Here is a 27,794-nt window from a genome sequence, read left to right as displayed (position 1 = left end):
AATATGATGAAACTAACTAATAACAAGTGGTGGTGAAAATACTGGTCTTCTTGGACTCTAATAATCCAATCCCTAAGAGAAATTCTTCAGTAAGTAATTTTATTCAAATTCGTATATTTCAAATCATTGTATCAAATTTTTGCGAATTCGTATGCTATTTCGAATGCTTCATCGAATGTCTTCAAGCCAGCTTCCAGCTTGTTGATATATGGATTAGACGACGTACGACTTGATTTGTGCAAATGTATCTGAGCAGCGCTTTTATAATACATTGGACGCTGAGCATAGAAAAACATGGAAATGTCCGCATTGCATTTGTAACAAACCGAAGACAAATAACATAAACACACCAGTACGATCTGTAACACTAAATGCAGAAGACGCAAATGTTACTTTGAGAAAAAATTGCAAGTCGAACAAACTTTCTCCAGTTGAACCGTCGTCGGCAGAGACAGAAGAAACTTCGATCGCTGAGAACTTATTGAATGATGAAAGCCTACTGGGTGACACAATTACATCCCGCATGTCTCATATACTGCCATGTCGACGTGAAACGCCTAATAGTGGATCTACACTCACCCTTGACCAAATCAGCACACTTCTCGATAAGAAACTGGAACAAAACGAAAATAAAATAGTTGAACTCTTAACAAATGCAATAAAATCACTTGTAAAACAAGAACTCCAGGACTCAATACAACAAATTAATAATGAGTTTACTCAGCGCATAGAATCTGTGACTAACAAACATCAGCACCTGGAATCTGAAATAGAAAACTTAAACCGAAAACTTACTATAATGAAGGAGGAAATAGCTCATCTGAATAACCAATTCAAATCCGTGCGAAACTCTGAGAATAACAACAACAGTAAAAAAATGGTATTTTATGGATTAGATGAGCACAAGTGGGAAACAGAAGATGAACTACATCACCGACTCGTCAATATCATCCGAGATTTTTCAAATATAAATTTAGATGGATACATCGAAATTGACATCGTCAATGAGTCGTGTTGTCTATGCGTTGGTTTCCTCGCGAAAGTATTGAATTATCGTAAATATACGGGCGATTTTGTTGCAAACTGTTTGTTTTAGAAGTTGGTGAACAAATTGCTATAAATATTCTTGTAAAAAAAATTAAGAAAGAAAAAGCTTAACTATCACATGGCACCACTCAACGACTGTAGAGTTTTATAAGTCCTATCATTCGCAAGTGGCGCTATGGTGACCGCGAATATGGTAGCCTTCATTCATACGGCTGTTACAATAGTCAACAAACCTACGAGTATGTTACATATTTTATCGATTTATGACTCGAGCGAGCGTAAGTGTAGTAAGTAACTTACAATCGATTTAATATCAACTGAGAAAAGGCGTTTCAAATCGATGTAATGCGCGAAGCGAATCGATTTCCTGCGTAGCTTTTATTAGGTACTTATATTATTTTTAATTATCATTTATTAAAATATTTAACAATAAATGATCAAGAAATTATGTGACGATTTGATACAATTTTTTATTAGTCCCCAATTCCGGACAGATATTGAAATAAAAAAATGTTTTCTCACTACCGTTTACGTCAGTTTTCCATGGGGAGAGTTGACCAAATGGAGTTTTCCATAAAAACTTGGCCCACTTGGCCAGCTTGGTCCACGGGCCAAGTCGCTGGAATTAATTTTTAAATATTTCTTCCGGCAACTGTATCCACTAAGATTCTAGAGTAGATTTTTGGGCCCAGTTGCCGGACGAAAAAATATCTAAAAATTAAAACCAGCGTCTTGGCCCGTGGGCCAAGCCAAAAGTGGGCCAAGTCGCTGGAAGACTCGCCAAATGCTCCATTTGCCTCTGGTCGTGCTCCTACAGCTGAGATTAAATGACCTGATGATGATGAAAACTAAGTTTTAAGACTTTTTTTTGCAAAAAAAATGTTTAGAGCGCAAATAGTCTTTGAAAAAGATCTGGCTAGTACCCATTCATGCCTTCACATTTACCGTTCTCGCTACTTATTAGAAATACAATCTCAAACTACATCGCCCATATCTGCGTAAACCTAATTAACTAGTACTTACTACCGCATACACGGCGATTGTCAAAGAATAATGACGCACGCGCGGTTCGCACGCGATTTATGCGCACGAGTCGATTGATATGAGAATTTATGCTTGACTGGACACGCGAGTCTGGTCAACTACTGAATGTTATGCAAGTTTTTAAATATATTAATGGTGAATAATATGAAAAAGGAAAATAAAATCTTTTTTATTTTCATTGTGGCTTCGTGCGATTTACACTTGTGTTGCCAGAGTCAAGTAAATGAAAACATTTCAAATAATTAAAATTCAAATAATGATGCGATAGATGACGTTTAACCCCTTTGGTCCTTTTTTGCGACTTGGCCCGTGGACCAAGCTAAAAGTGGACCAAGTCGCTGGAGGACTCTAAGAAGAGTCTGTGGTACTTTACGGAGAACTCGCGTAGCGACGTCTTAAAAAAACATTTGACGGTGAAAACTAAAACAATTACTTTATATTAGTAAGGGAAAGAGAAGTGCAGGTGCGGTTTTGTTCCCCAGTCGATGAAGCACATGATGTCGTGCCCTGAGTGCCCAAGCAACTGCACTCAGGAGGATTTAATGAATGCTGCTGACAACGCCACTCTTGTGGCGGAGTTTTGGGCTGACACTGTGTAGGTTTGTCGTCGACACGATAAGAAGAAGAAGTGTAAGGGAAAAATTTGGGCTTAAGGCATTAAGCAAAGACTTGACTAAACAGTGCTTTAAAACAGTTTAATAGGTTTGCCTTTACGATGAAAAACATGTTTCCGAATCGAACTTCAACAACAAAACGGGAAACAATTGACTTTGATAGCACCACGTTTAGTAACACGTGACTAAAAATAAGGCCAATAATACTTCATTTTCCAAATAACGTTTTTACTGCATTTATTGTGAAAGTAAGCTAATTAAAAAAAGATCTTGTTCTTTTTCTAATTAATATTAAAATATTCATTGATGAAGAACATCTTGTTATTAGAGTAGGAAATAAAAGCGTTTGTATGATTCGGACCGATATTAAGCAATGAACGTAAACTACCCTCGCATAATAAATGAGTTAGGTTAAAGACTTGTACTTAGCTATTATGTATCGAAGGCTCAAAGGCGCCACTGCCACGTAAACAAAGGCTCCGTGAATAAATTGTGTTTAAAAATAGTAAAAACAAATAACTTTATGAGAGAACTTGCTAAACGTGATCAAAAGTGTTTAAATATTGTGTGTGATTGTTGGCAAAAGTTAATATCATGACGATGTGGAATAATAACAACTTGTAAACATTGACTAAAAAGTGAAGTAAAAGTGATAAAACCGAACAAAACTCATAATAAAGTACTATGCAACGTCTTCGGTATGATACTTGTAATGTTTTTAGCTACTTTTAACCTGGTTTAGTGAAAAAATAGTGCAAAATATATCTTTTCCAAGTATCCGTTACCGTTCAAATTGTCGCTTATCAACAAAACTTTGGAAGAACATACGAAATAGCGCCATCTACCGAAGTGAGCTGAAACTACTAGCTCACAGTGCTTTATGCTAAATTGAGGTTACCTAGAAATAAATAATAAAAAAACCAAACTAATTCAATTTAAACCACACCAAAAGAAAAAAGTTAATCTTAGTCCAGTTACAGAAAAAATAAATATTGAAGAAATAAGTGAATTTAACCTCCTTGGCATAACATTAGATACCCACTTAAATTGGAAAAAGCATGTTGAAACTGTTAAATTAAAAATATCTCAATTTCTTTATGCACTGGGTGTACTAAAAACTAATTCGTCGAAAGAATCGGCCCTCACGGCATACTACGCCTACGCGTACGCGTGGCTGCGTTACGGCATTATCATGTGGGGTCATAGCTGTGATGCTAAAGACTTATTTGTAAGCCAAAAAAAGTGTTTACGAATAATCGTTAATATAAAACAGAGAGTCAGCTGTAAACCTCATTTCATTAGAGAGAAAGTACTAACTTTACCATCCTTATACATTTTAGAAGCGGCAATGTTTGTCAGAAAACACACTTACCTATTTCAGCATGATCAAAACCCCCGACGAAAAACCAAACTTCTTCTTCCAACTCCTAATTCAGAAATGTTCAGAAATAGTCCTGCCTACCGTTGTATACAAATTTATAACAAGCTGCCTGATAATGTAAAAAATATACCTAAAGATCACTTATTCAAAGATAAATTAAAGACATTTTTAATAAGTAAAAGTTTTTATAATGTTAAAGAATTTATGGAGGAAAAACATAGTATTTCATGTTAAGTTGGTAAATAAATATTGTTTTAACTGTAATGATTATACATTATAATATTTTTAAGTTACTTGCAATTGTATGATATATTTATAAAATTTATAAGTAGGTAGACTTTAGATTTATAATAATTGTTAATAATATTTAATAATTGTTATTTGTATTGCTGTACCCAACCGGGTGTGCATTTGTATGTTAGTACCTAGTACCTAACAATATACAATGTATCTATTATGTGCAATAAATAAATAAAAAATAAATAAATAAATTCTGTGCTTGTGGTAAGTTGTGTCAGTGTGGGTTCTTTTTTAAAATGCTAGGAAATAGTGAACGTTTGAATTGTTCATCATGATCTTAAGAAAACTCAAATTATCAGTAAGAATAAAGAAGAAAAGGAAAACATTGTTGAGTAGGTGAGTACTCCACACTCCACAGGTGAAAAAACTGTTTCGAGTTCGACGCGTTGTGTAGGTAGTTTAGCATAATTAATTACATCCTTCTCAATTTCTCATACATTATACTAAACTATAACAAACTATACTAAACATAAACTTTATTGTATTCTAAACCTTTTAACTTTTTTATTTACTCACTTTAACACTCAGCTTGTAATAATCTAGCCAAAAGTTTGCGCAGACCACGCATCAACCCTCCAAGACAAACTAATTCGAGACAGTTTTATTTCGAAATCGCTTTGCTCTGGCATTTTTTATATTTAAACTGTCTTATGTTTGTCTGGGGAGGTAGTAAATGGTCTGAGTCAAACGATTTTAAAAATATGTATTTAGTATGGGTATTTATAAAATTGTTTAAAGAAGGTAAGTCAAATATTTCTAAATGGGTTTTTGGAGTGTATGTACTACAACCACAATGACAAAGCCACAACTTCTTGGATAGTAGGCCTTCAACTTCACTTCTTCATAGGCCAATAATGACAAGTCGCGCGACCCATGACAGTCCGCGCGACCTGTCATTGGCCTATGATAGCACCACAGATATGGATTAGAGTAGATACAGTAAGTTGATCGTCAAAGCGTGCCATTCCGATATGTCCAAATGGACATACATGGTCGAGTGATGTTCATGTAATCCGATTACAACAATCGGTTACGATGATTTTACGAGGACAGTAGTACGAACACGGTTAGAAAGAAGAAATTATTTACGGATTGAGAATTGTAATTAACAGCACAAGTAACAAATAATTAATTAGAATAAAGTAGCAGTAGAAGAAGTATAAAGTAGCATTGTTTTTAATACATATCCTGCGATGTACTCTTAAGAGTTAAAACCATGGTCCCTGTATGTGGTGCACTTATACCGATCCCAAGGAACCGTACTTACTCAAAACAATAAGACACACACTGATCCATGTATTCATGCACTTGACAAATTTATGTCTTAACACGCTGGTAGGGTAAAAAAAAATAACGAGATTTGACGATTTGTAAGAATTAATTTATTTTAAAAAGGTAAATAAAGATGTTTTTCGTTTTGTATTTAACAAATTATCAGTTTTATCGGAATTAATTAATTTTCGAATCGAGTCACACGATATCTTTCGATGACTTTGCAAATGCAGTACGATGATACGATTACTTTTACGTTGCGGCAATCACTAAAATTCGCTAAAATGACACTAATGACGTTTAAAAAGTGGCACGCTCGGCTTCATACAATTTTTGACACATGCTGCATCTATCCATATCTGTGGATAGCACCGTGATCGCGCTGGCGTGGGCGATCTGCACGCGTTGGTGTGGTTGAAGCTTTATACAAGTGATATCAGTCTATTTTATTTATTGTGGTCGGTCCCGTATTATTAGTTTAGTAGTTTAACCACTTGTATGGCGGCAGGTCGGCGGGTTCACCTTCATGGGCCACTTCACGTGGATCGAGGTGCCCGAGCGAGAGAAGAAGAGGCGCGGCTCGGACATAGCGCCCACGTGGTGAGTTTTTGATTTCAATTTAGAAATGAGTACTGAAGCTGTATGAATAAAATTCATGATTCGGACTACTTATACTAGTTTTAAGACCATTATGTTTACCCAAAATTGTGCAAATAAATATTTGAATTTGAATTAAGATAGACCCTCGGCCTCGTCTAGCTAGCGGTGGTCTTAGGGCCACAGTGGATATGCTACTCTTAGCATCGAATAATCGGCGATTTTGCGACTGAATCGATGCAACATTGTAATTTTATTGAATTGTATTCTGTGGTTGTGCCTTTAAATAAATAAATAAACATCGCGTTTTCGCGGATTCAAGCGTTTAGACGCGGTATCGGAATCGCGCGTTTTTGCGACGTTGTGGATGCGTCGGGCTTCCGAAAAACCGACTCAATCACCGATCATCGATGGTAAAAGTAGCACGTGTGGCTCTTACACTGTAATTAGTTGGAAATGAAACCCAAATGATTCTTAAAATGTTCGTCTCCATTCAATGTCTGCAACTCTGCTTTACTACTTCTTTGATAAATGATTAGTCCAGTCAATGAATGCCTTAACGACGGTGTAGAGAGAAATCCGTGGAAAACAATTTCTGACCTCGGGACTTTATTTAGCCTAGTTAGGTGGTGAACATAGCAAAAGTCCCCGCCCTTAGCCCTTGAGCCAGCAGGGAGAGGGGGGTTTAAAGGTACCACTTTTCGGTTTTTCGCTTAATCCTCGGAAACTATGTGTCCTAGTGACATGACTACTATGAACCAAAAAAAGCTTATTCAATTTGCTACAGGCGAGACCGTCAAGTTTTTCTATATCTTGTATAGTTTTTGCGGCATCTGCTCTAGAAGGTCTGTAAAATTGGAAATTTAATTTTTGTCTTACATGTTCCTATCAGGAGAAAATCGACTAAATTAACATTGAGCAAACACTATAGACATGCGGGAGCATGTTAAGTCTAGTTCCAGGGAGGGGGCTGCACCGTGCGTATATTTATATGAACCAATTGGAGCCACTTTTGTCTCCTCATCATTCAAAAACTACTGTGCATTAACTCTTCAAATTTGGCTCATGTATTGAGACTTGCAAGATATACATCAGCTTTAAATTTCATAAACATACCTCAAACGGTTATTTAGGTATTGACGTTCAAAAATCTACATTTAGAACACTAAAATCTATCTATCACCTGTGAAATGTTAAAATTTACTGGTTTTTTATTTGTTCCTTTGTATTTACATAACTACCTTTCTGGATGCCAAATTTGAACCTTCGAGATCATCTAGAAGTGGTTAGAATTTGGTATATAGGTCAGACATGTAGATTTTTGGACGTCAATACCTAAAGAACCGTTTGAGGCATATTTATGAAATTTGAAGCTGATGTTTATCTTGCAAGTCTCAACACATGAGCCAAATTTGAAGTGTTGATGCACAGTAGTTTTTGAGTGATGAGGAATCAATAGTGGCTCAAAGTGGTTCGTCTAAATATACGCACGGTGCAGTCCCCTCCCTGGAACTAGGCTTAACATACTCCCGCATGTCTAGAATGATTGCTCAATGTTGATTTAGTCGATTTTCTCCTGATGGGAACATGTAAGACAAAAATAAAATTTCCAATTTTACAGACTTTCTAGAGCAGATGCCGCGAAAACTATACAATTTATCAAAAAAGTTGACTATCTCACCTGTAGCAAATTGAATATGCTTTTTTTGGTTCATAGTAGTCATGTCACTAGGACGCATAGTTTCCGAGGATTAAGCCNAACTTTAAATGTCGTTTCTTTTATTTTACAGGTTTGTGTTATAGCCAATGAATAAGGAATTTAGTTTATTTCAATGGGGAATGTATTAATATTAAATAAATCTTTTATTTTACAGAGCAACACATGTGTTTATTTTATCTCTGAGAAAGAGTCCTTTATATACATTATAATATTTTTAAGTTACTTGCAATTGTATGATATATTTATAAAATTTATAAGTAGGTAGACTTTAGATTTATAATAATTGTTAATAATATTTAATAATAAATTGTTATTTGTATTGCTGTACCCAACCGGGTGTGCATTTGTATGTTAGTACCTAGTACCTAACAATATACAATGTATCTATTATGTGCAATAAATAAATAAATAAATAAATAAATAAATAAATAAATAAATAAATAAATAAATGATAACGATCGCTTTACACAATTCCACCTCTGGTTTGCAGTTTGGACTTTGGAATGAACCAAACCATTTTCCAGCTTATATTGCTTGCTTTAGCCTAGGAGCAGACCACCGATTTTTAGTTGGCCGAAGAATCGGCCGATTCCAAATCGGCTTAATGTGCGCACTTACATATATTAGAACTACATAATTAAAGACCTTGATAAACCGTCGTCTGTACTCAAACTCATACTACCTTCCATTACAGAGTGGCCGGCGACAAGAAGCCTCTAGAGATGGACATCACCGGCCTGGAGCCTGGTCACCAGTACAAGTTCAGGGTCACCGCTGTCAACGACGAGGGAGACTCCGAACCGCTGGAAACTGAGAGAGCTACGCTGGCTAAGAATCCCTTCGGTGAGTACAGTGACAACCCTAGCAGATTTAGTTACATTTAGCTAAAAGTTTAGATGTAGACTCCTTTTATTTGCTCTGTGTAAAACCAGTATTGGAATGGAACTAGAAGTAAAAATGATACAAGCTTTTAAATTGTGTGTATCTAAATTTTAAGCTGAGCGTGACGTCACGTTACATGTTGTCTTAACGATTTGTTTTGGTGACATCACTAAATTCAAATATAGTTTTACTGGATGGTTTTTAAATAAAAATGTGAGAAAAAATTTTTATTGTGTTACTGCTACCATCATGTCTATTTGCGCCGCCCTGGTTATCTAAAAGTCTTTCTGTTCCGACTAATCATCATGATCAGGTCATTTAGTTTCCACTGCAGGAACTTGACGCTCGAATTTACCAGATTCAAACAGATTTAATTAGCCTACATTTCCCATGCTAACCAGTCAGGTCAATAAGATCTGCTCATCGTACAACCAAATGACAACTAATACTCCCCCAAGGAATTCCACAACGACCGGTCTTGCGCTGCCTTCATCTAGCTGCTTTCCGCGAACTTCACTAGGTCCTCCGAGTGGGAGGCCAGCCCACACTATGTTTTCTAACTTATACTTATTGACATTTATCGAGACAGCTTTGGCTGAACCTCATGGCCTTTTCCTGTATTTACTTTAATTTTAACTTTTAATTTTTGTTTGTGGGAAACAATAAATGATTGTAATTAATTTACTTGTCACCAGACGTGTCAGACAAGCCCGGCAACGTCGAAGTGGCTGACCACGACAACCAGAGCGCTGAGATCAAGTGGGACCCGCCCAAGTCGGACGGTGGCGCGCCTATTCAGAAGTACATCATACAGAAGAAGCCCAAGGGCGGCGATTGGGAGAACGCTGCTGAGGTAAAAGAGAATACATATAATACATAACATATGAATATGAGCATTTTTAGACGTTAAAACTCCGCAACTTCTTTAAAATTTTGCAAAAAGGCCAAGCGAGACAGTAGCAGTAGGTACCTACTTATGCATGAGACTGCAGGTTTATTTTACCTGCTTAGAGCTGGAAAAATAAAAAATCCTTTACGTAAGCTTTTAATAAACTAGGTTGTGCACGCGTGGATTTTTCTGTGTCCATCAAATTAAGATAGTGACGCGCATTTGACGGTAAAGTCTGAAATAACGTTACTAAAGTCCGGTCGCCGAGCACGTAGAATTTCTTCCAATGACCCCAAGCTACTCATCCTTATCGCTCGCGCGTAATTATATTGCTGTCGCGCTCGCACACTCACTGCGGCCGCCCGTCGGAAAGTCGGACTTTACGATTTAGATTTAGATACGATATACGATGTAACTAAAAATGTCTAACAAATGTTCATTCCAGGTTCCTGGAACTCAGAACTCAGGCAAGGTTGAGGGTCTGCCAGAAGGCAGTGAATACCAGTTCCGCGTGATCGCCGTGAACAAGGCTGGACCTTCCGAAGCCTCGGAGCCGACCAAGATGACCACCATCAGGCACAAGGCTTGTGAGTATTATAGCATTTTCGACCTTAACGCTTAGGTGTTTAGGAGGCAGTCTCTTGTAGGCTCTCTGTTAGAATTTAAGTTATTTAAGGCATATAAAATTAAAAACAAACATTTATAATATTCATTACATGTCAAATTGTGAAATTGTCAATAATAAAATTAATTAAATTTTTTTTTTTTTTTTTTTTTTTTTACCCACAACGAGGAAGCTCTTGGCCTGTATCTCACCTGATGGTAAGTGACGATCAGGCCGAAGGTGGAAGCGAGCTTCACCCGGAATCCTCAACCACGGAGGAATTACTGGTTTCGTAGTTGTTTTCACTAATTGGCGCCACTTGCGACTAAGTCTAACTATTCAACGCGAATGCGTTACGTCTTTACTTTTTACCATTCTTTCGACTGTGTTGTTTGAGTCTCTAGTATCTCGACATACATGATACAATGTAGAAAACTTCCATACTCATTTTAAAATGTCAAATGCACTATCTGAATCTTATCCAGTTCCCCTTTTATCTCAAACTGTGCTCTCTCTGGTGTCGAAAGGCAGTCTAACTTTTGCCGTTTCAATATATTTCTTTGTTTTTGGTGCGCAATAAATATTAATCTATGTATCTATCCCAGTGAAACCTCGCATCGACCGTACAAACCTCAAGGCGCTGGCAGTGCGTGCTGGCAAGCCGATCTTCTTCGACGTCAACGTGAAGGGAGAGCCAGCGCCCAAGGTGCAGTGGTTCCAGAAATGGAAGGGCGAGGAGAAGGAAGTAAGTTTTGATCATATGTAGATATAGAGAGATGCCAACTAAGTACGGAACTCAGTGTCGCATTAGAAATTCACAAACACAAAGAAATTCAAATTTACAAAAAGAAGCTCATTATCCACTGCGGTATCATTACTCAACATTGGAATAATCTTTAGTACCTACTACGCAAGCAATTTAACTTTTTACATTATGACGTCGCTGCTGTCTTCATTGTGATCTGTGGTTGTGATAATTAATGAATTATCAGTCTACTCAAAACTGAAGCATACGAAAGAGGAAGGTTTACATTTTATACCGTGTAATGGCTATGCTTTTTTTACGTCGGGAAATAATAAATACGGCCAATGTGAGGCCTTTAGTGAGCAGGCGGGGCCTACCCACTAAGACCCGACGGTGTCCACCACAGCCCAATAAAACGGAGCCGCAAGTTACTATACTAACTTCATCATCATTTAAGCCATAGGACGTCCACTGCTGAACATAGGCCTCCGCCAATGATTTCCACAATGGCCGGTTGGTGGCGGCCTGCATCCAGCGTCTTCCCGCTACCTTTATGAGGTCGTCGGTCCACCTTTTACTAGCTTGGACAATGGACATTCGTTCGCAGTTCCGTTTCAGGCTAGAGTCAAGCTCTCCAGCGAGCCTCTCTGGCTTTGATGGGTCCCCTATTCCCCTACACCGATTATAATATTAGAGAGAAATGGCCTATTATAAAATTAAACACTATACATTGCGTGACTTTTTTAGTTAACTTACAATTCTAACCCCCCAATTTCCACTCCCCAGGTCACAGAAAACGTCATCAACGTAGACTACAACACAAAACTAGACGTTAAGGAATCCATCCGTGCCATGACCGGCACCTACCGTATTCTGGCCACCAACCAGCACGGTTCAGACGAGGCTGAGGTGGAGATCACAGTCTTGTCCGCGCCAGGCAAGCCCGGCGGCCCGCTTAAGGTGGCAGACGTCACCAAGGGCGGCTGCAAGCTGTCGTGGAAGAAGCCCGAGGATGACGGAGGTGAGTCATGTCCCAACCAGCACGGTTCTGACGAGGCGAAGTGGAGATCACTGTGCGCGCCAGGCAAGCCCGGCGGCCTGAAGGTAGCTGACGTCACCAAGGGCGGCTGCAAGCTGTCGTGGAAGAAGCCCGAGGATGACGGAGGTGAGTCTCATGTACCAACCAGCACGGTTCTGACGAGGCGAAGTGAAGATNTTCCATCTATAATGCTTTATTGACTGGACTAGATCTCATTCCACCTCTTCAAATTATAGAATTTCTCCTATTTCTACTTGGTCCACAGGTCAAACTAATGAAGTTCCTATTTTGTACCCTATTCTCTATGCAATAAAGCTGTAATCTTTCTGTAGGTCTCCAACGATGGCGGGCGGGCTCTTCGCGATCAACCGCGCGTACTACTGGGAGCTGGGAGCGTATGACGAGCAGATGGCCGGCTGGGGCGGCGAGAACCTCGAGATGTCCTTCCGCATCTGGCAGTGTGAGTTGATAGGTTGATACTACTGGCATCCCGTGTATCCCCTAGGTACAGATCACAGAAACTAAAGGGAGATGTGACAAGGGGACGGGGCCGGTGTCGCAGCAATATGCCCAAAAACAGAACATCCAGCAGCATCATACAGCTGGCGCATCCAGATGCTACGGGGGCATCTGGATGCGCCAGCGTGAGACCGGTGGTATGGAAATCTGTGGGAGCGGCCAATGGTCTCTACGCTTTGCACTGGAGGCAAGTCTAACCTTAACTTCGAAATCCTCCTATGTTCTTCTGATTAATTTCGTTGCGGGTCCAATGACAGTTTAACTTTCCCCCGGGACAAACTTGACCTTCACTTGTAATGAGGGTTTTTCTTGTTCCATTATTATGTGCCACTGTCATGTCTATGTAATTGCCTGTATTTGTGTGATGTCCATTGTAATAAATGAATCTTTCTTTCTTACTTTCTTTCTAATGACGTAGTCAGCAGTGTTTCCCAAACATTTTTCTATCAAAGGCTGGCGTTTTTCACACTCCTTCTTTGCTTACGTTGAAACTGGTCTGGAATGGTCCAGTATAAAACCGTCGAACGAAGAAGAAGAATAAAACTTACGCCCGTATTAACAAATATTACTATGAGGTCTCACAGTGCGCGTGAACGCACAGGATGACATACAAACCAATCACACAGCTCTATTCAACTCTGTGCGTTCGATTTGCTGCTTTACTTAAGCAAGCATCGTTTGTGAATACGGGCGTTAAAATCCCGCTAACCCTTCTAGCTCGTGTGCTCGTGTTAAGGGTTCACCACAAATAAGAATCAGTATTGTTCCTTATGTTCCAGGCGGCGGCACCCTGGAGACGATCCCTTGCTCGCGGGTGGGCCACGTGTTCCGCAGCTTCCACCCCTACGGGCTACCAGCGCAGTCCGACACGCACGGTAAGTGTCATCATCAGGTCATATTTACCAGAGGCAAATGCAAGATTTGGCCTACACTTCCCACGCAGGTCAGACCGGTTGGGGAGGTCTGATTTTCGCATATTTGTCTCTTTAGAAAAGTGACGTCCACTCATTTAACACGAGACATAAGAATAAACTTGCTGTTCCATCATTTAGGTTGCATAAGATAGGTAATTCATTCTTGGGGAAATGTATTACCATATTTAACAAAATACCACACAACCTTGTCGAATTGCCAATAAACAAATTTAAGATACATATAAAAAATACCCTTATGTCCAAAGGGTACTACAAGGTTCGAGACTATATTGATGACAAGGATGCGTGGTCAGTTCAGTCTGCACATATTTGATGTACTTAAATTTGACTAAATTCAAATTCAAATTATTTATTGCATGACTATTCTTACCGTTAGATAATTCCTGGCAATAAGTGGTGACTGAGTTTGTTCCGGCGTTTCTTCTCAGCACTTGCCATATGTTTGTCTCGAAGCGCTGGTAGGGCCCAAAAGATAAGGAGACATGTAAAGTGCCCCATAAGGGCTACCTTTTCTTTTTTATTATTTTCTAGTGACGTTCATAAGTGCCACTTGTGGTCTAAACTGAATAAATAATTTTGATTTTGATTGATTTTGATTTTAATATCTTTGATACCAAACAAATATTTTTTCTTTCTTTCTTTTTTAATCGCCTCTTACGACATCCGCGATGGGTAGGCTGGATCGGACTGAGATCAGTCCGATACGCATGGTAACTTAGTCATCATCATGGCATATAGTACATCACTACCATGTCTGAGTCAATAATATAATATAATATCGGTTCTCTAATTAATTATAAATTGTGCCAATATCTGGGGTGGTGGGAGCCTGATGACCTGTACTACAGGTATGCAAATACCTATCACAGGCATCAGTCTCACACAAACAACTTTGTTTTTGAATTGTAATTAATGTGCTTAAAAACTTGTGTCATTGTAATGTTTGTGATGAGAAAATAAATACTATTTACTATTACTATTACTATTATAGTCATCATTGCAGGAGCCCGACCATCACCAGAGACAAATTCAAATTGTGTTTATTGTGAAATCATAGGTACATAAGTCAGGTCATTAAATTTGTATGATAGATCAGCTGTGTTCCGCCGCATGGGCATACAATAATGGTAAGATACATGATTGTAATTGAAATGCAGGATTTGGCCTATTATTCCCATGCTGGCCAGATAGATTGCGATGGCCTGATGTTCGCATATTTGTCCCTTAATCGCCGCTTATGACATCCACGGGAAGAGTGGGTGGTGTTCCGCAGCTTCCACCCCTACGGTCTACCAGCGCAGTCCGACACGCACGATAAAGTTCATCATCATCAAGATATTTAGTCATCACTGCAGGAGTACGATCTAATTTACCAGAAGCAAATGCAGTATTTGGCCTACCATATTTCTTACGCTGGCCAGACGGGTTAGAAAGACCTGATCTCATTTTCCCCCTTAGTCGCCGCTTAAGACATCCACGGGAAGAATGGGCGGTGTTCCGAAGCTTTCACCCCTAGGGTCTTCTACCATCTCAGTCCGACACGCACGGTAACTATCATCATCAAGATATTTTGTCATCACTGCAGGAGTACGATCTAATTTACCAGAGGCAAATGGAGTATTTGGCCTACGGTATTCCTTACGCTGGCCAGACGGGTTGAGGAGCGCACATTTGTCCCTTAGTCATGTCTTACGACATCCACGGGTAGAATGGGGGATGCTTCGAAGCTTCCACCCCTACGGTCTACCAGCTTAGTCCGACACGACACGCACGGTAAGTGTCATCATCATCACGTCATTTAGTGTCCACTACAGGAGCACACTAGTTAACGAGAGGATTTGACCTACACTTTCCACGCTGGTCAGACGGGTTGGGGAGGCCTGATATTCGGATATTTATTCTTTAGTCGCTTCTTTCGACATCCACGGGAAGAGTGGTGTTCCGACGTTTCCACCCCTACGGTCTACCAGCGCAGTCCGACACGCACGGTAACTATCATCATCAAGATATTTTGTCATCACTGCAGAAGTACGATCTAATTTACCAGAGGCAAATGGAGTATTTGGCCTACACTCCACACGTTGGCCAGACGGGTTGGGGAGTGCACATTTGTCCCTTAGTCTCGTCTTACGACATCAACGAGAAGAAATGGGTGATGTTCCGTAGCTTCCACCCCTACGGGCTACCAGCGCAGTCCGACACGCACGGTAAGTGTCATCATCATCAGGTCATATTTACCAGAGGCAAATGCAGGATTTGGCCTACACCGCCTCCACCGCCTAACCGCCTCTGTGGTCTAGTGGTTAGACCACCTGCTTCAGACGCAGAGGTCCCGGGTTCGATTCCCAGTGGGGGCAGAATTTTCTGTTCGGTTTGGTTGGTGGTAGGGCTTGTTCCAAGTCCGCCTGGCTAGCTACCACCATCTTACCTAAGTCTGTCGCCATAACAACAATGTTAACAGGATTGTTGTGTTCCGGCAGTTAGAGGTAAGATAGCCAGTTCCTCTGTGGTTGAGGATTCCGGGTGCAGCTCGCTTCCACCTTCGGCCTGATCGTCACTTACCATCAGGTGAGATGCAGGCCGAGAGCTTCCTCGTTGTGGATAAAAAAAAAACACTCCCTACGCTGGCGAGACAGGACAACCACGGAAAGATTGGAGTTAGTTCTCTTCTACTCTGCCGTAAATATGTAGGTATAGTCCGCGACAATACATAAGTAATGGCGACGAAATTGTATTGTAGACATCTATAAAAGCGAAAGGTCACTGACTCACTCATCACAACATCTTGGAAATTACAAGTGTTAGGAGTCTCAAATGGCAATGCCAGATTTTGTATGGAAGGTGGCGTCTTTTTTTTTTCGCGCGGCCATCGACCAAACTTTGTTTTTTGATTACAAAATAGTGTAATAAACCAAACTTACTATGACATGTATACCTCTAAACTCAGTCTGAACTGAGTTACGAACGTTAGAAGTTTGATGATTTACATACTAGATTTGCTTTTTGCCCGCAAGTTTTGTAAGAAATTGCAACAAAATATTGCGCTGATTCTGCTCCACACTGATGTCTGGAGCCTTTAATGGATGGAATTGCTTGTTTACACATACAATGTCACTATTTTGTTGCAATTTCTTACAAAACTTGCGCGCAAAAAGCAAATCTAGTATGTAAATCCATGTAAATCATAAAACTTCTAATGCTCGTAACTCAGTTCAGACTGAGTTTAGAGGTATAAATGTCATAGTAAGTTTGGTTTATTACACTATTTTGTGTCTAAAAAACATGATTTGGTCGATGGCCGCGCGAAAAAAAAAAGACGCCAATTTCCGGCATTGTCTTTTTGCATGGGGATTTCTTTTAGAACGTAGGTGCTCCTCACTAAGACGGGATTTTACGAAACTCCATCCCTGAGGTAAAACGGGATCCACGAGTACGAAGTCGTGGGCGGCCGCTAGTAATAATTTATTTTAATGTTATATACTTTTTGTACAGGTATCAACACAGCCAGAATGGCCGAAGTGTGGATGGACGAGTATGCTGAACTATTCTACCTGCACCGACCGGACTTGAGGGTAATTTCATATTACATACACTAGAGCATCTTGTCATTCAATCGCCCTTATTCCGTAAGAAATAGGAACTTAAACAGCCTACATGTTCTACTTTTCCATGAAAGAACTGTATCAAAAAATAACTTACGGTCCCTGAAATCTCTTTAATTTTTAATCTGAATGAAGAATGTTCACTAATTTTGTATTTTAGCTTTCTGTATTCTCTGTGAAAAATAAAAAATACACGTGAAAGAATTATTTCGATACGTCAATTAGTTTCCAAGATATTGAATTTTAAAAGAGCGGGCGGCGGCCCGCCCGCCATTTTATGCGCGTGACGTCATAGTACAGTTACTGGCTCATATTTGTATGGGTAGAATCTTGCAAGCTGAATCAAGACCCACTTCCGGACAACCGATTAAGCTGAAATTATGTGTGATTTGGATGACCATGCAATATTATGATGACATGGAGCTGATCTGATGATGGAGCTAGAAGGTGGCCATAGGAACTCTATAATAAAACGACTTAAATCCATCGAGTTTGGGCTCGTTCGTTTTGTAATGATGAGTACTTCAATTCTATACAGTAATCAGGGTCTGATGATGGAGCTGGAAGGTAATTCGCAATAAAACGACATAATCGCATCAAGTTTGGGTTTGGTTAAATTTTACTTTCTGTGATGGGTCTGGATGTTAATATGTATAATAAGTATGTATTTACAAAAAAAAAAAATGTATTTAAGTATGTTTATATCCGTTGTCTAGTGAGCGGACACTGTGAATGTACGTCACGCGGGGTCACGTGACCGTCGGCGGGACTCGATATTTAAACGAACTTTGAATGCCTATAAAATCATAACTACTTGGTATTTTTGAATGAAATAAAAACAAATGTATTTGTATATGTAAAAGCTTAACTGTAACATAGGTTTCAAGTGATTTTGCATACCTAGTAACATTCTCAATTCAGAAGAAGTCCATAAGACGGGGATTTTTTCCCTACCTCAAAATTACAGACTAACTAAACCGTTTCTTTACCAACTTAGAAAAGGCCCTTTTACGTCCATGAATGTGTTATTTTTCTATGAAAGAACCATCGTTTTACCATTCCTAAAATATTCACCAATTTTCAATTTGAATTCAGAGGATGTCCATAAAAAGGGGATTTGTCCCCTTTCTCAAAATGCCAGACTAACAAAACCTTTTCTTTCTCAGAAAAACCCCAAAATCGGTGACGTGACCCACCGCAAGATTCTCCGCGAGAAACTGAAGTGCAAAAGCTTCCAGTGGTACCTGGACAACGTGTATAAAGAGAAATTTGTGCCCGTCAGAGACGTGTACGGATACGGGAGGTATGTTTGTTACTTTAAGAAATTATTTGTGTAGTGTTTGATCCCCTTTTGTTAGTGTGATAGTTGTAACAAATTATTTACCGTGTGTGGTTTTGAAAAAAAAAATTGTTCATGAGTTTGACCTTCAATATTTCAAAAACCACAGGTTTCCCAGATATGGTTCAAGTAAAACTCAGGTTCTTAACAGGTTCAGGAATCATTACCATCAATATGTGGGGAACACGTGGAATCTAGCTTCGTGATGGGTTTTTATATCCTTCATTTTCTAGTGAAATATTGCTGGTCAGGCCTTTGTCCAAGGATCAACTGAAAGACTTCCAATTCCTGGACAAAGATCTCCCCAAAGTTCAACTGAAAGCCACTCCAAAGATTCCCAGACTATTTCTACACTGCCCGCTTGGATGCGCTTCCTGAGACCTTTACCACGTCTTCTTTTTATCTTTTTACTTGCCGGCCGTTTGGTGTAGTGGTTCGAGACGTACTACTATTCCGGAGGTAGCGGGTTCGATTCCCGCACAGTACAAACATTTGTGTGCATGAACATAATATTTGTTTGTATTGGACTGGGTGTTTCCTATGTATAATTTGTATGTATTTACAAAAAAAAAGTATTTAAGTATGTTTATATCCGTTGTCTAGTACTCATAGTACAAGCTTTGCTTAGTTTGGGACTAGAAGCGCAGTGTAAAATGTCTAAGGATATTTATTTATTTATTTTATATTTACCTCCGCAAAAAAGAGTCCACTGCTGGAAAGCCATCCCCAAAGATGCCCATAATGACTAGTTTTACCTTCCGCTTCTCGCTTCCCGAGATCATCACCAGGTTTTCTCTTTATCTTTTTACATCCTTTATGCATTATTTAAATAAATAAATAAATAAATAATAAAAAATAATAAAAATAATAAAAACTTTATGCTTTATACTTTATTTGATGTGTTATTCAGGTTCGTGAACCCAGCCACCAACATGTGCCTGGACACGCTCCAGCGGGAAGGCAGCGCGTCCCCGCTCGGCGTGTACCCGTGCCACGCGCGTCTGCAGGCCACGCAGTACTTCAGTCTGTCCGCGCGCGGGGAACTACGCGATGAGGAGGCCTGCGCCGAGCTGCAGCACTCCAGGTGACCGGACACTAGCCGGACACTGCACTAGCCGGACACTACACTAGCCGGACACTACACTAGCCGGACACTAGACACGAGGCGCGCTGCAGGCCACGCAGTACTTCAGCCTGTCCGCCCGCGGCGAGCTGCGAGACGAGGAGGCCTGCGCCGAGCTGCAGCACTCCAGGTGACCGGACACTAGCCGGACACTACACTAGCCGGACACTACACTAGCCGGACATAGGTATGACTCTTGGAGACAAGTCTCATTCTGGGTATGACACTTGGGGACAAAGCCCCTTCTAGGTATGACACTTGGGGACAAAGCCCCTTCTAGGTATGACACTTGGGGACAAAGCCCCTTCTAGGTATGACACCTGGGGACAATGCCCCTTCTAGGTATGACACTTGGGGACAAAGCCCCTTCTAGGTATGACTCTTGGAGACAAGTCTCATTCTTGGTATGACACTTGGAGATAAGTCTCATTCTGGGTATGACACTTGGAGACAAGTCTCATTCTGGGTATGACACTTGGGGACAAAGCCCCTTCTAGGTATGACTCTTGGAGACAAGTCTCATTCTGGGTATGACACTTGGAGATAAGTCTCATTCTGGGTATGACACTTGGAGACAAGTCTCATTCTGGGTATGACACTTGGGGACAAAGCCCCTTCTAGGTATAACTCTTGGAGACAAGTCTCATTCTGGGTATGACACTTGGAGACAAGTCTCATTCTAGGTATGACACTTGGAGACAAATCCCCTTCTAGGTATGACACTTGGGGACAATGCCCCTTCTAGGTATGACACTTGGGGACCAATCCCCTTCTGGGTATGACACTTGGAGACAAGTCTCATTCTGGGTATGACACTTGGGGACAAATCCCCTTCTAGGTACGTCATTGTTGGGTACAAGTCTCCTTCTAGGTGTGACACTTGGGGACAAGGCCCCACCACTATTGAATACATGACCCCTGTTATGTGATACTGTTGCATATCAGCCCCTTCTAGGTATAGCACTATTGGATATAGTATCCTTTACAGTATGACACTGTAATTCAATACACGTCTCTTACCGGGTATGACACTGTTAAGAGTCTCCCTTCTAAGTATGACGTTGTGGGATATAAGTTCTCTTCTAGGTATGTCATTGTTGGGTACAAGTCCCCTTCTAGGTACGACACTATTGCGGACAAGTCCCCCTTCTAGGTGTGATGTCACTGTTGGAGACAAGTCCCCTTTTAGATATGTAACTTTTTCGGACAAGTCCCATTCTAGCTGACAGTGTTGGGGACAAGTCCCCTTCTAGGTTTAATACTTTTGGATGTAGGACCCCTTCATGGTACGACAATGCTGGATGTAGTTTAAATTATATTTTTGTTACAGAGATACTCCGATTGAAAAAGGGCGACGTGTGCTAATGTCAAACTGTCACGGAAAACTTAGAGGACAGGTATGAATACAAAAAAAAAGATATATTATAATTCCCCAAACCCTTATGTTTTGTAAAGCAATTCTGAGTACTTCTTCTTTTCGTGTCAACAACAAACCTACAGTGTCAGCCCAAAACTTCGCCACAAGAGTGGCGTTGTCAATATCACTCATCAAATCCTCCTGAGTGCAGTTGCTTGGGCACTCAGGGCACGACATCAGGTGCCTCATCGACTGGGGAACAAAACCGCACCTGCACTCCATGTTTAAGCCATCCAAGAATCCCCACCTGACCAGATTGTCCTTACTACTGCCAACCTGCGTCCGAAGTCTATTTAAAGACTATTCTGAGTTAATGTTATGATTTTAAAGTTACTTAAAACAAATAATTGATTTTAAAGTTACTTAAAACAAATAATTGAAAAATAACTCGATTTTTAAGGCTACAGGAAAGTGTGCTTAAAAAAATTCTGTCTCTGAATGAATGGTTAATGGTGTCAAGTATCCAATTTAAACTCATCCAGTGTCTAAGTAGCTCAGTTGGAAGAGCAGTCGCCCGGCAAGCGAAAGGTTCGATTCTCGCCTTAGGCAGTTCGATTTTTCCGAGTTGTTTATTTAAAATTCTTTTTTTTTATCCACTACGAGGAAGCTCTTGGCTTGTATCCCACCTGATGGTAAGTGACGATCAGGCCGAAGGTGGAAGCGAGCTTCACCCGGAATCCTCAACCACGGAGGAACTGGCTATCTTACCTCTAACTGCCGGAACACAACAATAAATAAATAAATAAATATCCTTGGACATTTTACACTGCGCTTCTAGTCCCAAACTAAGCAAAGCTTGTACTATGGGTACTAGACAACGGATATTTATAAACATACTTAAATATTTTTTTTGTAAATACATACTTATTATACATAGAAAACACCGTCCAATACAAACAAATATGTTCATTGTTGATGCACTCAAATGTTTGTACTGTGCGGGAATCGAACCCGCTACCTCCGGAATAGTAGTCCGTTTCGAACCACTACACCAAACGGCCGGCTGTTCTTAACATTGTTGTAATGGCGACAGACTTAGGTAAGCCCCTTCCCATTGTTCTAGAAATGGCGCTACCTTCCCTCCGGTCAGCTACAACACGCCGCTACGGGCCTGTGCTTGGACGCGGGTTATGACGCAGGCGCTGACGTCATGGCGCGCCCGTGCGGGTCCAACGCGCCCGCGCAAAGATGGAAGATTGATTATAACCAGGACAACGACTTCAGGCTAGACAGTGAGTCACTAATATTACCTTTATCTGCTTTTACCACGCCCCTAAACTAGACTATAAAACCAAAAAACTGTACCACAAAGTTAAACAAATGCAAAACTAAATGACACCACAAAGAAAGAAAAGTAAAAATGAGAGATCGATTTAAAATGTCACCAAAAACAATCGAAAATCGTATTATAAATGAAAATAATGAGCAAAAGATCGATGTAAAATGTCGCCAAAAAACAAACGAACATCGAACTACGAATGAAAATTATTAGCTTCAAAAACAAATGAATGTCGCGAAGACTCATTCACATTGCTAAAATGGAATATCGTAAAAAACAAATGAACGTCGAGTAAACTCATTCAAATCGCTAAAATGGAATGTCGTAAAACAAAAGACCATCGATCTGACAAAAGGAGAAAGGTCTTTAGCGATCGCTACAGCACGCCGCTACGGGCCTATGTCTGGACGCGGGCTATGACGCGGGTGCTGACGTCACGGCGCGCCCGTGCGGGTCGAACGCGCCCGCGCAAAGATGGAAGATCGATTATAACCAGGACAACGACTTCAGGCTAGACAGTGAGTGCTAAAACTATATTTAACTTCCTTTAATCGATAACTAAATGATGATTTGTAAAAAAATATCGTTACAAAATGTCACCAAAAAACAATCAAACATCGAATCATAGATGAAAAAAAAAGAATTGACTTCAAAAACAAATGAATATCGCGAAAACTCATTCAAATTGTGAAAATGGAATAGCGAAAACCAAAAGATCATCGATCTGACAAAAGAAAGCGCGTCTTATTTAGCGCTCACTACAGCACGCCGCTACCGGCCTGTGTCTAGACACGGGCTATGACGCGCGCGCTGACACCTTAAAGAAAGAAAAGTAAAAATGAGAGATAATATTTAAAATGTCGCAAAAAAAAAACAAACGAACATCGAAAAGAATTAAGAATGAAACGAATTTGCATCAAAAACAAATGAATGTCGCGAAAACCAACCAACCAACTGCAAAAAATGGAAAGACCTGAAACAAAAGAGCATCGACATGACACAAGAAAGCGAGTCTATAGCGGTCGCTAGCATGCGGTAGGGCCTATGTTTGGACGCGGGTTATGACGCAGGTGCTGACGTCATGACGCGCCCGTGCGGGTCCAATGCGCCCGCGGAAAGATGGAAGATCGATTATAACCAGGACAACGACTTCAGGCTAGACAGTGAGTCACTACTATTAACTTTATCAGCTTTTATACAGCCTCTAAAACAAACTAAATCATGAAAACTGCACCTTTTTGCCAAATAATGACGTCACATCACAAAGAAAGAAAATGAAAATAAAAAGACTGTTATAAAAAAGTCACCAAAAAGAATGATAAAAACAAACGAACATCTAATTATGAATGAAGAGAATTAGCTTCAAAAACAAATGAATGTCGGGAAACGAAAATGGAATAGCGAAAACCAAAAGACCGTCGACAAAACAAAAGAAAGCGAATAAAAAAATAGGGTCAAAAACAAATGAATATCGCGAAAACTCATTCACATTGCAAAAATGGAATATCGTAAAACAAAAGAACGTCGACATGACAAAAGAAGGCGGGTCTATAACGGTCGCTACAGCACGCCGCTACCGGTTTATGTCTGGACGCGGGTTATGACGCAGGCGCTGACGTCATAGCGCGCCCGTGCGGGTCGAACGCGCCCGCGCAAAGATGGAAGATCGACTATAATCAGGACAACGACTTTAGACTTGACAGTAAGTAATATTCCACCATTATCACGCCTTTAAACTGAACTATAAAACCAAAAAACTGTACTTCAAAGTGAAACAAATGCAAAACTAAATGACGCCACGAAGAAAGAAAAGTAAAAATGAAAGATCTATGTAAAATGTCACCAAAAACAATCGAAAATCGTATTATAAATGAAAATAATGAGCAAAATATCGATGTAAAATGTCGCCAAAAAACAAACGAACATCGAACTACGAATGAAAATTATTAGCTTCAAAAACAAATGAACGTCGAGTAAACTCATTCAAATCGCTAAAATGGAATGTCGTAAAACAAAAGAGCATCGATCTGACAAAAGGAGAAAGGTCTTTAGCGATCGCTACAGCACGCCGCTACGGGCCTATGTCTGGACGCGGACTATGACGCGGGCGCTGACGTCACGAAGATTGACTATAACCAGGACAACGACTTCAGGCTAGACAGTGAGTAATTATTGCTTTTAACCACGCCTATAAACTAGACTATAAAACCAAAAAACTGTACCTCAAAGCTAAACAACATGACACCATAAAGAAAAGTAAAAATGAGAGATAGATTTAAAATGTCGCAAAGAAACAAATGAACATCGAATTAAACATGAAAAAAAATTGCATAAAAAACAAAAGAATATCGCGAAAACTCATTAGAATTGCGAAAATGGAATATCGTAAAACAAAAGAACATCCACATGACAAGAGAAGGAGGGTCTAATGGAAGATTGTTGAGTACTAAAACTGTATGTAACTATCTTTAATCGATAAACAAATGATGTGCGTTAAAAAAAAGAAACGTAATAATATCGTTCCAAAATGTCGCCAAAAAACAATCGAACATCGAATCATAGATGAAAAAAAAAGAGTTGACTTCAAAAACAAATGAATATCGCGAAAACTCATTCACATTGCAAAAATGGAATATCGTATAACAATAAAAGAGCATCGATTTGACAAAAGAAGGCAGATCTGTAGCGATCGCTATAACCAGAACAACTACCTCAGGCTAGATAGTAAGTCATCGTCATCCATCATTATCAAATCATTAACGGGACTTATTCCACCACACTTTCCCATCACTGCAGTCTGCAACTTTGTATAGCCAATATCTACAGCTTGGCCTCCAATGAAACCTCCAATGAGTAGTCCCGGGGATAGCTAACTTGTCTTGGAAGTATTTTTAGGAGTTTGTTAGTATAATTCCGCCATTTTCGCAGAAGACGAGGAGCCAAGCGAACAGGAACAGAGGCTGAGCAAACTTCGAAGGCAAAGGTGTGTAGAAATTAATAATTTAAAATGAACATTTAAAAAATATATAATTGTACTAGCGGCCGCCCGCAATTTCGTAACACGTGGACCCCGTTTTACCCCCTTAGTAGTGGAGTTTCGTAAAATCAGTTCTTAGCGGATGTCTACACCTTATAAGGAACCTACCAGCATGATGCAATAAAGAACTATGACTATGACTACCTGCCAAATTTCAAGTTTGTAGGTGCTATAGTTTCTGAGATTTCGTGATAAATCAGTGAATGGTATTTCGCGTTTATAATATACAGGTTGGAATTTTGTACCGCAATTACTCTTAATACTGTAGATAGAAAATGTTACTCAAAGAAAACATTCCTTTATTTTTGAAAAGAAAGAAAACTGCATTCAAAGATTTGTTGTGTGTTTTGCAGACGAATATCCCGCTCCCTCCTCTCATACACCGAAGAAACGCCCACCGACATAGAAACCAACACAACCATCCGCCGCCACACGCACAAGAAACGCCGCGGGAAGAAACACGGCAAGAAGCGCGCCCGCAAGAAACATACTAAGAACAAGTTCATTCTGAAACTCGTCAGAACTTTGGCCAATCATAGTGAAGAACATTTAGAAGTGGACATACATTGCAGTCATAAGAAGTTGTACCCGAATAACAGTTTCGTGAGGGATCTGGTCACTGTGTTGAACGAGAAAGACATTAAGGTAGGACTTAGGTTTTTTATTCAAGCTAGCCTAGCCTGCGACTGCATACAAATAAAAATCGATATTGACTAAGTCAGCTTATTTAAATCTGCTAAATTCACATTTAGCAAACGCTAAAAGTGGATACAGTCGTTAAGTTTTTTAAAACAATCCAATTTCTGCGTAAGTTTCTTAATTTTCTTTCCACTTTCGACGAATTTACCAAGTATTAAAAAAACTTTAAAAATAGATAAATGAAATCGTTAGTCATTCTCAAGTTATAGCTTACCGTAGAGTCAGACCTTACTCACCAGTCTGTTTTTAGCATCAATTCATTTTGCACCTCATTGATGCCAATTGTTTTCGCTTCGCAGGTCTTAGTCGGCAGACTTACTGATCTATACTAATATTATAAATGCGAAAGTAACTCTGTCTGTCTCGTTTTCACGTCTAAACCATTGAACCGATTTTAATGAAAGGTATAAAGATAGGTTGAGTCCTGGGAAAGGACATAGGATGGTTTTTATCCCGGTTTTTGAAACAGGGACGCGCGCGTTAAAGTTTTTCTGTGACATATAAAATTCCAGCTAGTATAAAATAATGGGAAGGTGGAAAACGGCATTTTTCCCAATTTTGAGTAGTCTATCCTATCTGTCACTTAACTTCATTTATTGACATTCTGTAGGTGATCAACAACGGGCGCGTGTTCGAGCGCAACAAGGTGACGGAGATGAAGGTATTTGACTGAAAAAATATGCTAATGAATTTTATTTTAATCAATATTTATTTATTTATTTATTTTATTGGGCTATCAACATGAGATACAGTATTATACACAATTAAAAAAAAAAATAAGCCAAAGGTCTCTAGCTAACTGCTCCCACACAAACGATAACCACAGCATGCATAATATTATAATCATAATATAAATATAATATTATGTAATCAATCGACATTATTTTATGATCAATTGTAATTTGCATGCTAACTGACATTAGCTAAATAGGAATGCACTTTTAATAAAATACCAACACCACTTATGTATTTACCCTATTTTTTGAGCAAATAAATAATTTGAATTTGAATTTGAAAAGGACGAGCGGCGCGAGCGCGGCGTCGCCAAAATTCTGCACAAGCTGGACCTCGCCGAGCCCACGCCGCCGCCTCCCGCGCAGGTAAATATGACGTCAGCATCATCATCATCATCATTTCAGCCACAGGAAGTCCACTGCTGAACATTCTTCTTATTGTTCTTCCTCGGTCCCTCACTGATGAGGATCGCGACCACAGATAGTGTTCCTCCACAGACTGCGGTCATAAGCTGTGTGGACCGCACGATGCAAACTCCCGCCCACCGTCTTCCTCACCGCGTCCGATCTCGTCGGTGCCCTGCCCCGAGCGCGTCCCCCTTCCATAATGTGTCCAAAGAAACAGAGGGTACGCTTTAGGCATAATTATAGTGGCGAGCCGCGTGGTGATGTTGAGCTCTTTTAATATGGACTCGTTGGTTCATTGTTGGTTGGTTACTACTGAACATAGGCCTCCCCCAATGATTTCCACAATAGCCGGTTGGTGGCGGCCTGCATCCAGCGCCTTCCCGCTACCTTACGTCCTACGCTGCGCTTTCCGGTACGTGGCCTCCATTCCAGAATTTTGCTGCCCCATCGGCCGTCAGTTCTGCGTACTATATTTTCTGCCCATCATCACAATCATAGATTAATAAATCGTCATCATAATCATAGATTAATAAATCTATATATATAAAAGAAAGTCGTGTTAGTTACA

The 27,794-nt window shown here is 40.0% G+C and overlaps 1 protein-coding gene across 1 annotated transcript in view; it reads left to right on the top strand.

The window, feature by feature from the left end:
- LOC114365543 (uncharacterized) overlaps positions 1-27,794 on the top strand; it is a 55,314-nt gene that overhangs the window by 15,556 nt on the left and 11,964 nt on the right. Inside the window, exons 5-16 of the mRNA XM_028322146.1 lie at positions 6,167-6,258; positions 12,467-12,594; positions 13,433-13,528; positions 17,081-17,160; positions 18,357-18,493; positions 19,440-19,613; positions 20,983-21,049; positions 22,133-22,301; positions 25,277-25,331; positions 25,739-26,030; positions 26,695-26,745; positions 27,104-27,184. Of these exons, the coding sequence (XP_028177947.1) occupies positions 6,167-6,258; positions 12,467-12,594; positions 13,433-13,528; positions 17,081-17,160; positions 18,357-18,493; positions 19,440-19,613; positions 20,983-21,049; positions 22,133-22,301; positions 25,277-25,331; positions 25,739-26,030; positions 26,695-26,745; positions 27,104-27,184 (1,422 nt within the window). The remainder of the gene's footprint in view (positions 1-6,166; positions 6,259-12,466; positions 12,595-13,432; positions 13,529-17,080; positions 17,161-18,356; positions 18,494-19,439; positions 19,614-20,982; positions 21,050-22,132; positions 22,302-25,276; positions 25,332-25,738; positions 26,031-26,694; positions 26,746-27,103; positions 27,185-27,794) is intronic.

The sequence above is a fragment of the Ostrinia furnacalis genome, unplaced genomic scaffold, assembly GCF_004193835.3.
Source record: "Ostrinia furnacalis isolate ACB-3 unplaced genomic scaffold, ASM419383v2 OfSCF7602, whole genome shotgun sequence".
Classification (NCBI taxonomy): Eukaryota; Metazoa; Arthropoda; class Insecta; order Lepidoptera; family Crambidae; genus Ostrinia; species Ostrinia furnacalis.
The sequence above is the reverse complement of the archived record's forward strand: the minus strand, read 5'-3'. Positions and strand labels throughout refer to the sequence as shown.